This window comes from Perca fluviatilis, chromosome 1 (genome assembly GCF_010015445.1).
Source record: "Perca fluviatilis chromosome 1, GENO_Pfluv_1.0, whole genome shotgun sequence".
In the NCBI taxonomy this organism is placed as follows: Eukaryota; Metazoa; Chordata; class Actinopteri; order Perciformes; family Percidae; genus Perca; species Perca fluviatilis.
In genome coordinates, this window is record NC_053112.1 from 37846042 (window position 1) to 37862050 (window position 16009).

General features: G+C 39.7%; 2 protein-coding genes across 3 annotated transcripts in view; one reads left to right on the top strand and one right to left on the bottom strand.

Moving 5' to 3' along the window:
• Positions 1-15795, bottom strand: part of LOC120569053 (endonuclease V-like) — a 140198-nt gene extending 124403 nt beyond the window's left edge. The window contains exons 1-2 of one of the 2 annotated variants that reach the window (XM_039816883.1): positions 15592-15795; positions 15401-15448 (exon numbers count right to left, since the gene is read on the bottom strand). The gene's annotated coding sequence lies outside the window, so the exon portion shown is untranslated. The remainder of the gene's footprint in view (positions 1-15400; positions 15449-15591) is intronic. The other variant, XM_039816875.1, reaches the window with a different exon arrangement.
• LOC120559189 (excitatory amino acid transporter 3-like) lies at positions 11023-14317 on the top strand. Its single transcript, XM_039800769.1, has 5 exons — positions 11023-11061; positions 11145-11207; positions 11313-11488; positions 11827-11946; positions 14179-14317. Exons 1-5 carry the CDS (start codon positions 11023-11025, stop codon positions 14315-14317), a joined length of 537 nt encoding a protein of 178 aa, XP_039656703.1.
• Positions 15796-16009: the final 214 nt, after the last annotated feature.

Here is a 16009-nt window from a genome sequence, read left to right on the forward strand (position 1 = left end):
GTCAAGGTGGAAAAAAATGAAAAACTGGATATTTGAACCCATTTTTCTGTTTTTCCAAATGTCTGTTTGTGCTTAGAAAATTGAACTGATAAGTGTTACACTGACCCTGTTTTCTTTTGTAGTTTGTGATTGTCATGACATTTGTCAGAGTTCTATCTTCAGTATCGGTTTTGAATCAAAACAAAAGAGCAAAACAGACACAGTGAGTACTGAGCTAGAATAATACGTTTAGCTGACCGGTTAGTTCTCAATATTAGCTAGCTGATGTCCATTTTTAGCTAACTCGGCTGCATGACAATGGAGAACAACGTTACTGAGGAGGAAACTAGGGCTGAACGATTTTTGAAAATAATCTAATTGCGATTTATTTAAAAAATATTGCGATTGCGATTCGATATGCGATTATTTTTTAAGCTCTTTGTCTTCTGTATTAGTCAACAAAAACTAGCAATAAATCATTGTATAGTATGAACTTCACAAGATTAGATAGATTAAACAAGCTGTTCTTTCCTGGAGGCCAGGTCTATATGTGATGGTGAAATTAGGTGATGCGTGAATTTATATGAATGACCTCTTTTATTTAACTACTTCAATCCCAGTAGTATATTGAGCACTGACCAAGCCTGGTGGAAACATTCATATGAAAGTCAGAAATAAATCACACTAAAGTGCAGATTGCAGAAATATAAAAACAAATGTGACTTTACAACACTTAGTAGTATTTAGATTATTTAATTATTATTTACATAGACATATGTAAACATGTGGATTGCATTTTTTAAACACTGTCTTTGAACTTTACTAGACAGTTAAATAAGTAAAATATATACATCGGTGTATTTTCTTTAACAGCGCACAGAGAGGAGCTGCCTCCAGCCCCTCCCTCCCTCATGAAGTTGCGTGCCGTGTGCATGACAGCGTCAACGACGCTGCACTAGCTCAGAGAGGCTATCGTTACGTTAGTAGTAGCATGCTGGTGTTGCCGTGGGATTAGCTAACTGTACTAATAAAACCGTTGAAACACCGTGGCCACGCTGCTGTGACAGCTCCCCGAACGTCATTTATCAGAGTCTGGTTGTTACCCCTCTCCGCGGCAGTCTCCTCCGCTCCATATCTTTATAATGGAGCTAACCGGAGCTAACCGCTAATCAGAGCTAATCGTTGCTAACCGAGCCTTCAGTTCTGCGTGCCTGTATTCATTAACTGCATGTGTGGACTGGAGCCCGAATAAAACCCTTACAAGTTTTAAACTACAACTCAGAGTTGTTTGAATGACAGAAATCTGCTCAAGGTACGGCGTACCGTTAGCGTGCTAAGTTGATGCTTTCTCTGCGGACTACGGAGTGCGGACTGATTTGCTCTCGTGAGTCACGTGACCAAATCGCAGCCTTTGCGATTAGGAAATCGCGTTTTAACATATCGCGATATTATCGCAAATGCAATTAATCGTTCAGCCCTAGAGGAAACCAATTCTGACACCAGAAGCTGGAGGGATTTCATCAATTCATGCTGGGCTTACATTGTGCGGAATAAGTTTCGGTTTTCAAATCAAGCGGCTGTTATCCTGGGTGCCTACATAGGCATACTTGAGTTTGATAGCAACTGTTGCCAAAAATTGTGCCAGCAAAAGTATAAAGAAAATAATTTCCTGGTATATACAGAGAGGCTCTCAAATATTGGGACATAGGAAGCCTAATAACGTTATAGGCTACAGACACATTCTACTCTGGTCTCAGCAGGTTAAACAGCTACATCTAGTGGACAATTTAAAGCATTACAGTTTTATTTTAGAGTGGCCACAATAATAACCCACTAAATGGATTATTATTGCAACATTCATTTCTGTGACGAATGATCCTTGATTGTTTGTTTCTACAGACATGAGACATACGATGCAGACATGACAGTTAAGCTTCATCCTGAATCTTTTTTTCAGAGCTGGGGAATCAACTGCTGATCTCTGACTGTATATATATATATTTATATACACACATATATACGTATACATATATATACATATAATACACACACACACACACATATATATATACACACACACACACACACACACACACACACACACACACATATATATAGTTATAGAATTATTAGTAGGCCTGCAGCTCTCACTAGTGTCCTTTCTAAGGTGAATGGGAGGATTCCGATAGACAGGTTAGAATTATTTATTTACTTACAAGTGATTATGAATTTGGTTTGAAAAGCAGCATGGCACGGATACAGAATGCATTTGCTCAAAATGTTGCTAGTTACTTTGTCCATGGTTGTCTTGGAAAAATCACATTTTTCTTTTATTGAATCAAGATTTATCAGATTCATAAAATGAGTGTTAGAGTAGCACCTACAGTAAATATCTGCTTAGAATCCAGCTGTGACAGTCAGACAGCAATGCACTCCATTATATGTTTAAAAATTATATGTTTTATGTTTTTGTGATAATTTTTTTATTGGCACCTTCAGACATACAAAACAAACTACACAACGTGTGACCGGTAATAGCAGATGGTGCACCGCACAGATAAACACAACTTGAACAAGAACAAAAACCCTCTCCCACCTGCGGTCTCGAGGAAAACAAGACAAACACTCTCCTCTAGTTCTTGAGGTCATTAGGTCTGATATTTGTGCTGCTGCGCTTTTCCATAGGTGGATAGTCGATGATTTGGCTTTGTTAATCCTTGCTGTAGAGAGCTCGAGCATAACTATGTCCAGAAAATACGGCAACCACTGTTTTATACAAGGCCGGGAGCCAGCGTTGAGCTATCATTTTCTTGGTTGCAGTTGAGCTGCCTAGCCAAATTTTCCTCTGTCTCCTAAGCAGGTGTAATTTAGAGTCGTCATTGAAGGTGCTCAAAGATGCCACTTTGTTTTTGTTGGCGTTTGTGGACCCTAGGCTGTCTACAGAGACCGCATTTTTTTAGTGTGTTCAGGGGACCAGCAGCTCACGGATAGTGAAGAAAGGTTTGCTGTATGTGAAAAAAAATGTTAGAGCCTAAAAAACGCGTGACATCGCTTAGAGTACCTTTAAGTAACAAAACAATTGGGTCAGTAGGAATTTGACATCCTATCACATCAGATATTATTGATGTTGTTTTATTCCAGAAATCATGCACCTGTTCACACTCCCAGACCATATGCAGGAAAGTTCCAGTTCTCGCTCCCATTTCCCCACTATTGGGAGTTCTCCTATGGATACTTGCATCAGTTTAGCATAAATCCTGGACACTAATCCTCTCACAGGAAAATCAACAAACCATTTAATGAGTGGGTGTGCCTCAAGACTATTTCCCCACTGTACTCCATAACATTTTAGGGCTGATCTCAAGCGAAGATAAAAATAAAAGGATGTCCTGGGGACCTCAAAACTAGCTCTCAGGTCTTCAAAACTCAATATATCTTTCTCATTGAATAACTGGTCTAGAGTATAAATACCTCTGTCACTCCAGTTGCAGAGTTCGCTGGTGCTAGGCTAGCGCAAGTCAACAGTATCTGCTAGCCTGCCACTAAAAACCCACTCCACAGTACACCAGAGGCAAATAAATTATAACGCCAGACAATCGATGTAAATGTCTGTGTTGATAGATTAATATCAGAAATAAAACTACCCTTGCTTCGCATTGCAATAGTTATACTTTGTTCCCTGTAGTTGGATAGCATAGGCTACAGCAGCGGCGGAGTGATATTACCAAGGCTACCGAGAAAGCCGGTTTACATGACAGTCACACAAGTTTATTTACATGCTGCTGCAATTTGCATGTAAACTGTCCGAGCTTACATTACTTTTCTGTCAGCAATTACCTAAGGGACTGTTTGTTATTTTTTTAAGGGGCCACCGGAGGAGTTTTGGGACCTTTAGCCAAAAATAGACATGAGCCTCCCCTCGCCAGTAAAAAACATCTGCCCATCTGCCCAAATGCCAGATTACCAGTCCGTCACTGCATTTAGGAAACCTTTATTGCAACCTTGGCACAGTAAAATGTCCAGACTAGCAACATTCATTTTTGTTTTTTGCATCCTGCTGCTCCCATCGTCAGCCAGGAAATACTTTTCTTTTTTAAACAATGCAATTATCCGTTTCAGCCACGAGGGGGGCAGCTCCCCCTGCCCCACAGCAAACTCATGGGTCAGACCCATCTGGTAGCGAAGGAGGGCCGAGACTAAGAGCTACATGGAAACATATGCACCAAACAAGCCACTTTGAAATTTTTCAAGTTTCATGAATACAAAAGTTGGGTGATCCCCGGACTGAAAATTGTTGGATGACCCTCCCCTCAATAAAGAATAAAAAGACATGGCCCTCCCCTATTTTCCTCCGGTGGTCCATTCCATAAATACCGAACGGTTCCTAAAGTTAGCGGTTAGCCCAGCCAGGTATCTACCAAGAGTGTAGCTATACCATTAGCTATAATTGTCACTCTCCACAAATGCTGTGGAGGCTAGCTTTACTAGCTTGAGTAGCCTCCCAAAAGTTATTACCTGTTGATCAGTAGCTGTTGGTGCATCTGGAAAGACGGATGGAACCGCATTTGTTGTCAGTGACTTGTGGTCCTTTAGATTGCGGGGGTTTTCAAAGTCGTCTGGTCTAAAATGATCACTACACATTTGCCACTTGAGTAAAGTCTCCGCCTTGATGTCCAAGCCAGCAGCAAGAAGAAGCCACACCAATGGTGGGGAAAAAAAACAACTTTGTGGTGCCCATCTGTTTTTACATTTTCTAAATGCACACTGAAACACCATGTTGCCTAGTCCTTAGTTTCCAATCCAATGCTTCAATACCAATGTACTAGGCTACTACTAGCTGTCTCAACTGTAGTGCGCTTTTCTGTTTACTTTTCGGCGCAGTACTACTAACCGGAGCAAAGTAAAATTCCGCCACTGCTGAGAAACTAGTCCCTCAAAATGTAATGCGATCATTGAGATGCAAGGGTAGTTTTATTTCTAACATTATTCTGTCAATAGACATTTACATTGATAGTCTGGCATTATAATGTATTTGCCTCGGGTGTACTGAGGAGTGGGTAAGACTGATTTTAGTGGCAGGCTAGCAGATACTATTGACTTGCGCTAGCCTAGCACCAGCGAACTCTGCAACTGGAAGGACTGGATGAAAAGTGTTGAAAACTGTCTCCACTGATAAATAACACACTGGCTAACTTGGAAATGCAAAATTCAGAACCACCCCTTTAACTACCCTTAATGTAAGACTAATATATTACCTTGACCCTCCATACTGTAGTCTGCAGATTGTAGCTCATGTTGTTGTTGTTTTTCCTAGGTGTTTCTGTTCTAAGCATTCACTCTTCCAGGAAAATCGCTCTACGTTCTACAGCATACATTTTGTGCACTACTCTGATAGCTGCAATTATAGGTAAGAGAAATATTGGTCATTGGTTTTATTAGGAAAGATGCCCTTTTTAATGATGAACAACAAGTTTCCTCTTTTACTTGAGCGTGTAAATGTGCTATTTAAAACTCACTCACTAGCCTTTGTCACCATTGTAATTGCAGTTTTTTTCAACTAGGTAACACGTTTACTAATTTCTTGCACGATCATCTTCAAGAATGTGTTCTTGCACCATAGAAATAAAATGGCTAGATAGACCATTTCCATTCAAATCAACGTAGCAGAATGGTCAGAGCAGCAGCCATCTTTATGTGTACCATTGCCATGGTATATAAACTTCCATTAATAAGCTGACTTCCGGCAAGTCACGGAGCTGAGGTTTTGCAGTAACGGAGCAGCGGAGTAGTAACGTTACGAGGCAGAGAGCCAGCCGCTAAATGATTCAACTTAACTTTGCACATTGCTATCACAATTTACTAAGGAGGTTCGGTTCAAACATGCCTGATCAAAATGTGATTGACAGATTTTTTTAAATATAATTTTCTTCTTGCTTTTTACAGCTTTATGCCTTGTGAAGCACTAGAAAAGAGTTTTTTAGTTTTTTTCTAGATTTACAGTAGTAGCCATAGTATTTCCTACTCAACCCATTTGAAGCTGCTTTGTTGTGCTCATACTGTATCAGTAGCAGCTGGGGAGTCAAAGTTCATGAGGATAACCAAACCTCTGATTTAAAGCGTTAGAACAAAAACCATGAAAATCTGGAATTATTAAAAACAAAACAAATTAAAGCTGCAAGCGTGATAATCGAACAGTGCTTCCTGTTTCACAAAATGGCCACCACAGTGACAATACGTACCGATCATGCATTATGTTGCTAAATCAAATTAAGACAATACAATGCAAATGTCATGTAAATTGGATGTTTGTCACATGAGGCTGACACCTTGTTAACAGCAGGTGGGGCTATAACTATGAGTCAATATTGGCATGTAGATGTCCTCAGGACTGATGCTGCGTTCCAGACACAATTTTTGGCCCGTAAATTATGACTTCCAGTCACGACTCACGACTTGGTAGCGTTCCAGGCAAAGTCACGACAAACCCTTCTAGCTAGCGTTAGCGTTAGCTATTGGCTACCTAACGTTGATGTTAGCTAGTGCTAGCTGATACTAGCGATTTATAGTCGGCAACTTATTTTGGGCTTCATTTAATAAACATAACCTGTAGTAGTACACAATGATATGTGTATTGTTTTGATTACAATGTGCGGAATTACTTTACGTTGCCTATTTATGTCTATTTATTTCTATTTCTCACTGTTAATCACTGGCGTCTGTACAGCATCAACAGGGGTCACCATTGTTGTTTATGTGTGTGTGAGACGTCAAAACTGTAACTGGGAGTACAACCATCTGGTACCAGTTCACCAGTAGTAAGTTACGGGTTTGACTGCCGTTCCAGGACACTTTCACGGGTAGGTTGTGAAAACACAAGTTACGGGTTGCCTGGAACGCAGCATGAACTCTTATCATGTATGAAAAGTTCTGGGTGGATTGAACAACGTACATTTGAGTTACAACAACTTCCTGTTTCATGACGTAACATTGAAATTAGCCATGCGCAGAGTCACAATATTAAAAACAAAACATCAAGGTCTCCACTGCCTCCCCAGACTGCCCTTTCTCTTTTGTCCTGCAGGTGTTGCTGTTGAAGCATTTTAATCAGAATTTTTTTTAAATGATCGATATTAAGTATTGAATTATTCAACAAATTACTCTTTTTTTATATATATTTTTTATATTGATCTACCCTCTTACCTCTGCCTCTATGGACCAGCCTCCTCTGTTATTTGGAAGAGCTATAGCAGACGCTTATTATGCCCGACCATGGATTCTGTCTTGTAGCGATAACACTGGTAGTGTTGATCAAGCCAGGACTTGCTTATGGTAGTGAAATAGAAGCCGGACAAGAAGAGGAGAACTTCTCCACTGCTGATGCCCTGATGGATGTTTTAAAGTAAGAAAGAAAGGTAAACTAAGGGTACCGGCAGTGTTGTGCCTGAACGCGTTCATTGAACGATAGTTCATGAACTCGTTCATATTTTGGGTGAACGTGAACTGAACGTACTGTATTACTGCCTGATGAACGTTACCGTGAACTCGTTCATTCTGGTGTCTGTGAACGGCACATTCTCTCAGTTTAACTTTGTCCAATTCATACTTTGCAGTGACGTCATTACCATGGATACCTGGCGGGCAAGAAACGCCGATAGAATGGCGATGAACAGTGGCCAGTCACGGGAATTGCAGCCTTGCAGATTTCCAATACAACAATCAATCAACTATTTAGACCATATGTCACTCGGAACTTGTGATCCATACACAGCACCCGCTGATGTTTTCATTGCTTTGAAGCTGGCAAAGTCTCTACCAGACTTGGAGTTTGGAGATATTTACATCTATCTTGTAGAGAATCCGTCACTTTACACCGCACAAAAAATGAAAGCCTACAAAAGTACAGATAGCTATCTTTTTTTCAAGAGTGGATGGGTTAACAACGCTGTTGTATGGGAGGTGAAAAACAGGAATATCTTCATAATCAAAGCAAAGGTGAGTGTTATTAGTTAGTTAGTTAGCTAGTTAGCTACCCACTAACGTTTGCTAATCTGTTCCGTCGTGTGATGAAGTCTTCATCTGAATACGTACACCCTGCCTGCCGGCGAATGACAGCTTGATAAGTATTTTTTTTTTTTTAAACCTTCTGCCAACACTAGACTATGTATCATGACCGGGACAGTCCCAACCCGACAAAAGCTGTGTCGGGACGCTAAAATATCCCGGTTTACACCAACCACTATGAAATTGTCCCGGTTGTCAGCGATTCACATAACCGACGTGGTCTTATTATAGCTCGATCATTAACTAAACCCATGTAGAAAGACTAATAAAACGTCCAGCGTATGATTTTAACAATGTGTGTGTGTGTGCGTGTGTGTGTGTGTGTGTGTGTGTGTGTGTGTGTGTGTGTGTGTGTGTGTGTGTGTGTGTGTGTGTGTGTGTGTGTGTGTGTGTGTCAGTCAATCGTAGTGGTCTGCGTCTGCATAATCTGTGCCGCCAGCGTTACGATGTATATTTGTAAACATTGTTGCAACGCGTCTTTTGCTGACACCGGTGTTAAATTTCACAGTAGGCTTTCAGCCAACAAATTGATTCTTGAGCAAATTCACTCAATTCACACAACAAATATACGTTATAGAATGATGTTCTTGCCCGCCAGCCAGTAGTTGTGACGTCACGTGCAAAGTATGAATAGGGTGCCAGATTTCTATAGAGCCTTCCAGGCCAAAACCCGGCTAAAACACACCGTAAACAGGCCTTAATATGTAGCGGAAAAAACACCCAATCTGGCAACAATTTTAATTTTAAAGTTGTGGAGAGACTTTCAGCACCTCCTGGCTTTAGTTAGAAACATGAATGAATTAAAAATTCCTAATTGTTTGTATAGTCAACTTACATTTAGCTCTAACACACATAAATACCCCACTAGACATGCCACTAGAGGTCTTTTTAAAGTTCCTAGAGCCCTAACACAATCAATGCAACGTACAGTATTGTATCGAGGGATGGTTGCTTGGAACTCACTTCCAGCAGAGATTGCCAAAGCACATAATAAATCAAGTTTTAAAAAACAAGTAAAGGATCATTTAAGGGCCCTAAGACTGTAACCATATTTTTGTACTTAGTTTATGTATATGTATATGAATATTGATATGTAAACAAAGATGTTGTAAGATTGAATTTTTTTTTATATTCTGTGCTTATGTACTTATTGTGATATTATATATTACTATTAGAATACATGGAAAGGAATATGTATATCTATATATGCAAGGAAAAGAATACTAGCTATACTGCTCATATTTTTATATTATATTACTGTTTTTTTTTTTAAATGTCTTATTTTTTATATTTTATTGTTTGTTTTGTCTGAAAATGTAGTTTTATGTTTTGTGTGGACCCCAGGAAGAGTAGCTAATGGGGATCCTAATAAAATCAAATCAAATATGTGAGAGTACCAACTAGGGGTGGGCGATATGGACAAAAAATAATATCTCGATATTTTTGGCGATTTTGACGATAACCATAATTAGACGATATCCTTTAAAAATGTGTTTTTAAAAGTCAGAGTTACTTAATCACTGATGATAATAATGGGCACAATGTTGAATGAAAAAAAAAATGTTATTTATTTTCTTTAAAATGGAAGTATTTAAGTAAAAACAATTCAAAGACATACAAAATACTAACTGAATTAGTGTAGGAACATTGAACTATGTGTCAACATTCAGTTGTACACCTCTGCTGTAATGTAAATTGTGCAGCATACAAGCAAGATTAAATCATAATAATAAACAAAGGGCTCTGTTCTGTAACATATTGCACACAACCATGTCCTTGGAATCGTCGTGGAGCTGGGATAGGGCAGTGTCAGGCCAGGTTTTGATAGTCCTACTTGGCTGTATAGGCCTTCTGACCGGGATGTATGCTGGGATCAGGAGTAGTTGGATGTGATCTGACTGAACACTGAACTGTGTTCTTTCCTCTAGTAGCACAAACTACATGCTGGAAAAAGCTGGGGAGTACAGACTTTAAGGATGCCTTGTTAAAGTGGGGTGATCGCGCTGCAGTTTGTTCACTATGGTTAACAGGTGAGCCAAACTTGTGCTAACGTTAGCAGCGGGGGCTATGTAGACGGCAGTGTGGTCTCTTCATGGTAAATAAAATGGCCTGTATATTACTGACATGGCTTCCAGGTCAGGTGACCAGTGCTGGGCAACGATCTTGCGGTTGGTACTCCATTCATTATGCACAAAAATGCACAGTCGTCCTCCTCTGGTCTTGCCAGAGTTCTCGTCTCGATCCTGCCGGTAGCTAGCTCGGCGTGCTAGCTACTGACAACAATCCACGGAGCGCCCGGTCCGGCTATGTCCTCCGGGATGTTATGAGCCGCCTGGAAGGCTCTTGTAACTGCTGTGTTGTATCGTAGTCCTGTATTGATTAGTTCAGTGTGGCTGTACTTGTTAGTAAGACCTCGACATGGGAACGTTACGAAAAACACAAACAAAAAACATAAATATACACCGACAGCAGAGCTAGGAGCTGCTGCACGATCGCGCACCACCATCTTTGTTGCCCCTTCTACCACTCTACACTTTAAATGTGTGTTTTGAAGTGTTTTTTTCTAAGTAATTTAAATACTCGATAATGTCAATCTGCACATCGTTAACACAACAATGACGATATTACCGTAGATAATATATATCACCCACCCCTAGTAACAACTCACAACCAGACAATATGCAAACGGGAATAATGTACGTGTTTATTTGCATTTAGAGCAGGGAAGTGAGATCCGATCACAAGTGGTCCCTCAGGACGCATTTCTAGAGGCATTCTGCTGCCAGGTCGAAACACACATACCTAGGGCTCTCCACTTGTGATCCAATCACTCAGGATGGATGGTAAAACCAGGTCGGAATGGGGCCTTGAGCTTCTTGCCTTACCTGCACTGAAACTGCTTATTTTCTTATTTTAAATCTATTGTACGTACTTCATATCTTTGTGAAAATAAACGAAAACACATCCATTGTTTATAGGAACATGGTCCCACACAACCTGATTCAGGCTTGCTTCCAACAGGTATGCTTTTCATTAAGGCATATGCCTCATTTCCTCTCTTTCCATGTAATACATGTAAATACTAATTATTTCTTTTTTCATAGTTCAAGACTGATAGGACGGACTTTGAAGTTGAAGACTATGATTACAATAGTAGCATGATGACGGTAAATATTTTCCCCTTGTCACTATTTACATTTGCAGTGATTATCTTTTATACATGAAGTTTCTCTGAGACCATTTTTCTTAATGAGTTTCTGGTCTTGTTACAGAATGCGACAGAAGTGGGGGGCCACTATGTTAACGGAGTCAACACATTGGGTCTGATTGTCTGGTCTTTGGTTTTTGGCGTGATCCTCAACAATATGGGAGAAAAGGGGGAAATCCTTGTCGAGGTCGTTACTGTCATCAACGAGGCCATAACAACTACGATCAACATGATAATGGGGTAAGGTCAAATAACATTTGATTTTCTTTCTCCACATTGAAAACATTGAGCGATACAGTAACCAGTGCAGTATGTGCAGTAAATGAGGGTTTATTCTAAAACACTGAATGTAGTCAGATATGGGGTCTTTTCTGCTCACAGTATTGCCATTAGAAATAGTAAATGTTTGTGTTCTAAAGGAGTTTCAGATCATTTCTCAAGTTTTGTCGCCCAACGTTTTATTTTCATTATTCATTTTTTATGTTTCCATTTTTGGAAATGGAGAGACACATAGCTGGCTTTCAGACAGCTGTCTCCGTTTACTAAGTTTTTCTTTCATTTCAATTTTTTCTTTCCAGCTACTTGCCAGTCGGACTGATGTTCATGACTGCAAGCAATGTTGTGGAGAATTACGACTGGGAAACTATCTTCAAACTTGGAATGTTCGTCTTAGTGGTTGTGATTGGGTATGTTTATCTGTACTGTTTTAGCACTGAAATAACACATCAGCAGTTCATCGATAAAAACTGGGCCCACATAAGCTCCTAGTTTTAATAATGTTAGCTAATAGTTAGCAAAGTTTAGCATTAGCATTAGTATTACCCCAAAATTGTTACTTGGGGCCACATCAGCAGCTGTTCAATAAAAGTTGTAATAGTCTTAATAAATGAAACAGGTATGTTACTTTAACTCACTTAAAGTGTAAAAGAGTCTGTAAGTCAGCAAAGTGACTGAAAGTCAGTCAGTCAGTTACAAAGCAACATCTAGCTAAAGTTTGCTAACATTAGCAACAAAGAGCTACTGGTCATATGACCAAATAAGACTGTAACAGTGAAACCCCTGGGTTTAATGAAGTGAGGGCGCATTTTGCTGCTTATGAATCCAACTTTCTGTTTTGTGTCATTTCTTTATTTGTTGCTTGATTCATGTCTCCTTCCTAGCAGCTGCATTGTGAATGCAAACTCTTGCTGTTGTTAGTAATTGTATTTAATGAATCAGTACGGATTGAGCACTCATTTTGTGTTTCAGACTTTTAATCCATGCAGCAATAGTTTTACCACTGATCTATTTCGTCTTTACGAGACGTAACCCCTTTGCTGTTATCAGGGGGGGTTTTCCTGCCTTAATGACTGCACTGGTCACCTCGTCCAGGTAAGATGATGTAACACAGTAGTATCCAGTGCTGTAGTACTCGAGTTCGAGACTCAAGATGTTTTTCTATTGTCTCGGACTGTGTTGGACTTGCCTGGTATATGCCGCAGGGCACACGCCAAGAAGCATTAATCATTTTCATTTTGGCCACAGACGGCGAGCATTTTCTACGCTATGGATTCAGTGTTTCCCCCACAAAAGTTGTTTAGCCCGGTGGCAAGTGTCGTTCATATGTGTGTTATTTAAAAAAGGCACCATCGAGGGACGTGCATTGCAAATTAGCTTAAGCTATAAATGCTGTGGTGTGTGGCATGGGTCTATGCTACATATTTGTTCCTATACAAATAAACATTAAATATAATAATTGTGAGGGGCCCTACATTAAGTCAGTGCTAAAAGCTAACTTGATGTCTAACTTTCCAATCGAGCCGCCCCACTGTAACTGTAGTTTAAAAAACATTTTAAAAATACATTAAACAATAATTCCCAACGGCTTAGGGCCGGTGGGGGGCAACTTAGGTCTGGTGGGCCACCATGCTTGCAATAACCTGGGGGAAACCCTGGGATTCTTCAGGACAAGTAATAAGTTCAAGAATGGGAACATGTCAATTTTTAGTTACACCTGTGTTGCTTGTAATTTGTTACATTTTCCATTGGAGGTCCAGAATGTTATTTTGACACAATAACAAAAATACTCAACATCTAAAATGTGAAGTTGTACTTCAGCTTTATGTGACTTAAGTGAAATACTGTAGGTCCACGTCCACTTAAAGTAAATAATATGGCCTAATTTGATCCACTTTTGATCATTACAAATAATAATGCAAAATGATCATCTTAAAATAGAAGATATACTGTCTCTTGCATCACATAAATTATAAACAGGTAAGTAAGTGGTCTTGAAGAGAAATCTTCTTGTTCTGTCTTGTCTTGACTGTCTCTCATTTGGACCCGGACTTGATTTACCTCAAACCTTTTTGGACTCGTATTTGACTTGACTCAAACTTCTTTGGTCTCGGTCTCGACCAGTCCTGGTCTTGGACTCGTCTTGGACTTGACCAAGGGGGTCTTGACTACAGCACTGGTAGTATCACAGAGAGCTGTGACTTCATCCTCTCTGTTATTAGTTAATTAATCAGTAACATTTTTGAGAGATTTACATTCATAATAATAGTGCACTAACAGAGGATGCATTGTGTTTCTCCAAGCTCTGCCTGTCACTTTCGAATGTTGTGAGGAGGGACTCAAGATCGACCAAAGAATTACTCGCTTCATACTGCCCATTGGGACCAGCATCAACTTGAACGGATCTACCATTTTTGAAGTGGTCGCAGCAGTTTTCATTGCCCAACTCAACAAAATTCTACTGGACTTCCCCCACTTACTTACCGTTGCGTAAGCCACTCTCTTTTCTTAAGGAAATCCTAGCATCATCTTCATAGCAAATATTATTAATATTGGTTAAAATATACGAGAGGCCTTTAAGAAAGGGACTTGCATGACTTACTAAAAATGGATGGTACAGTTTAATAAGTACAGTATCTGTGTTTGATCTGCAGTCTGATGGCAGCAGTGGCCAGCACAGGAGCAGCAGGGCTCCCAGCTAAAGGAGCAGTGACCACTCTTTTTGTGTTGGCGGCGGCTGGTTTACCTGCAAAGGAAGCCTCCACTCTGGTGGTTGTCGAATGGCTCCTGTAAGTTTAATCAGCAGTTAAAGCGTAACTCTCGCCAAAATGCATCCTAGGGTATTTTTGTGAATGTACATGAGTCAAACTTTAGTTTAAAAGCATATTTAGGACCGAATCGCCACTTTTAAGATTCACCGTATTCTCGTTTTTGGGTCAAATGGCCTTTTGAATGGGAGAGCTAGGGGCACTCTCATGCTAGTCTCAAAATAGCTATTTTCGAAATACTAAGAAGGCTCGACACAACATGAAACTTTGCTTCAAGTATCACCAGCGGTTCTACACCTTAACGCAAGCATTGACAACATTCTTTGTGTACACAGATTTACTAAAAAGAAAGTTTTTGAGCAACTCACCGCAGTCTCCAATGTCTAGAATGCCCCCAAAATACTTTCAAAATGCAACATTATTACACGTGTTACCTTTTACCTATAAAAAATTCCCAACACCATACATAGAACAGCATAAAGTATTCCTGTCCTGTCACTGTCCCATGAAATAAAAACAGCAGATAAAAAAGAGCAGAAATAAGCCAGCAATAAACTAACTTGAGCATGAATTATATTTGTCAAAAATCAAAAAAAAACTCAGCCTGAAATAAGTTAATGTTATAAGTTATTATTACATTTTTAATAAATCATTAAAATTTTACCCTGTGGCCATAGCAATACACAAGCCGTTCTTTAATGTCGACTTGTGCTCCCTTTTTTTTTTAGATCAACTTTTTATTGTTTTATATTTTTGAACATACAGAACAGACAAATACAATTGAACAAGGTGCTTCCTTTTTTTGTGGAGGTGGGGTAGTGCACTATAGGCCCCTGTGGGGCGGCCTAAGCTTTTGTCCTTAATGGCATTTTTTTCCCCTTACATTACTTTTACTTTTATACTTTAAGTACTTTTGAAACCAGTTTACACTTTTACTTGAGTAAAAATCTTGAGTTGATACTTAAACTTCTACATTAGTCTTTTCAAACCCTAGTATCTATACTTCTACTTGAGTATTGAGTGGGAATACTTTTGACACCTCTGTTCTCTTCGTTGTTGTCTAGAAAACCCTGTCATCGTCTCAGTTATTAGCGCTCTAACGTCTTACCTCCTGACGACTGTGGAGGGCAGCGGTTTCCCTCCCTGCATACACAACCTACCGGAATTTCAATAGAAGAAGAAGGAACAGTTTTTTCCCCAGGTTTCTAAAATTCTACGTTACGTAGCTTTATGCTGTTGACTAACTAGCTAACTGCCCATAACATGATTTGTAGTTTGCAAAAAAAGATTATAACTTACTTTGTGTTGGATTTCTGAAGGATTTCTGGCGTGCTAGCTTCAGAAGTCGCCTGTTAATACGAACAGTCTATGCTGTCAACCATAGATATATACAGCTGTCAACACATTAGCTGACATGCTAACGTTAGCTGCTAATATGGTGGTGTTTGTTTCTGACGCGGATGTAGTTTCTGCTCTGGCACTGACCATTGACATATGGCTCTGACGTGTCGCTGTTTTGCTTCCGCGTACTGACGTCACTGCGAAGCTGCCAGTGTGGTTGTTGAGCGGTTGTGCGGGAACATCGTGCCATCTAGTGGCCACAAGGCCGAATCACATGGATGGAAAAAACACTGCAGCTCTGTGCAATGTGCAATGTGTTTTTAAAATCCAAACATTTGATTCAGTTATTAGATTTTTCTCTGATAATATTAAGCTA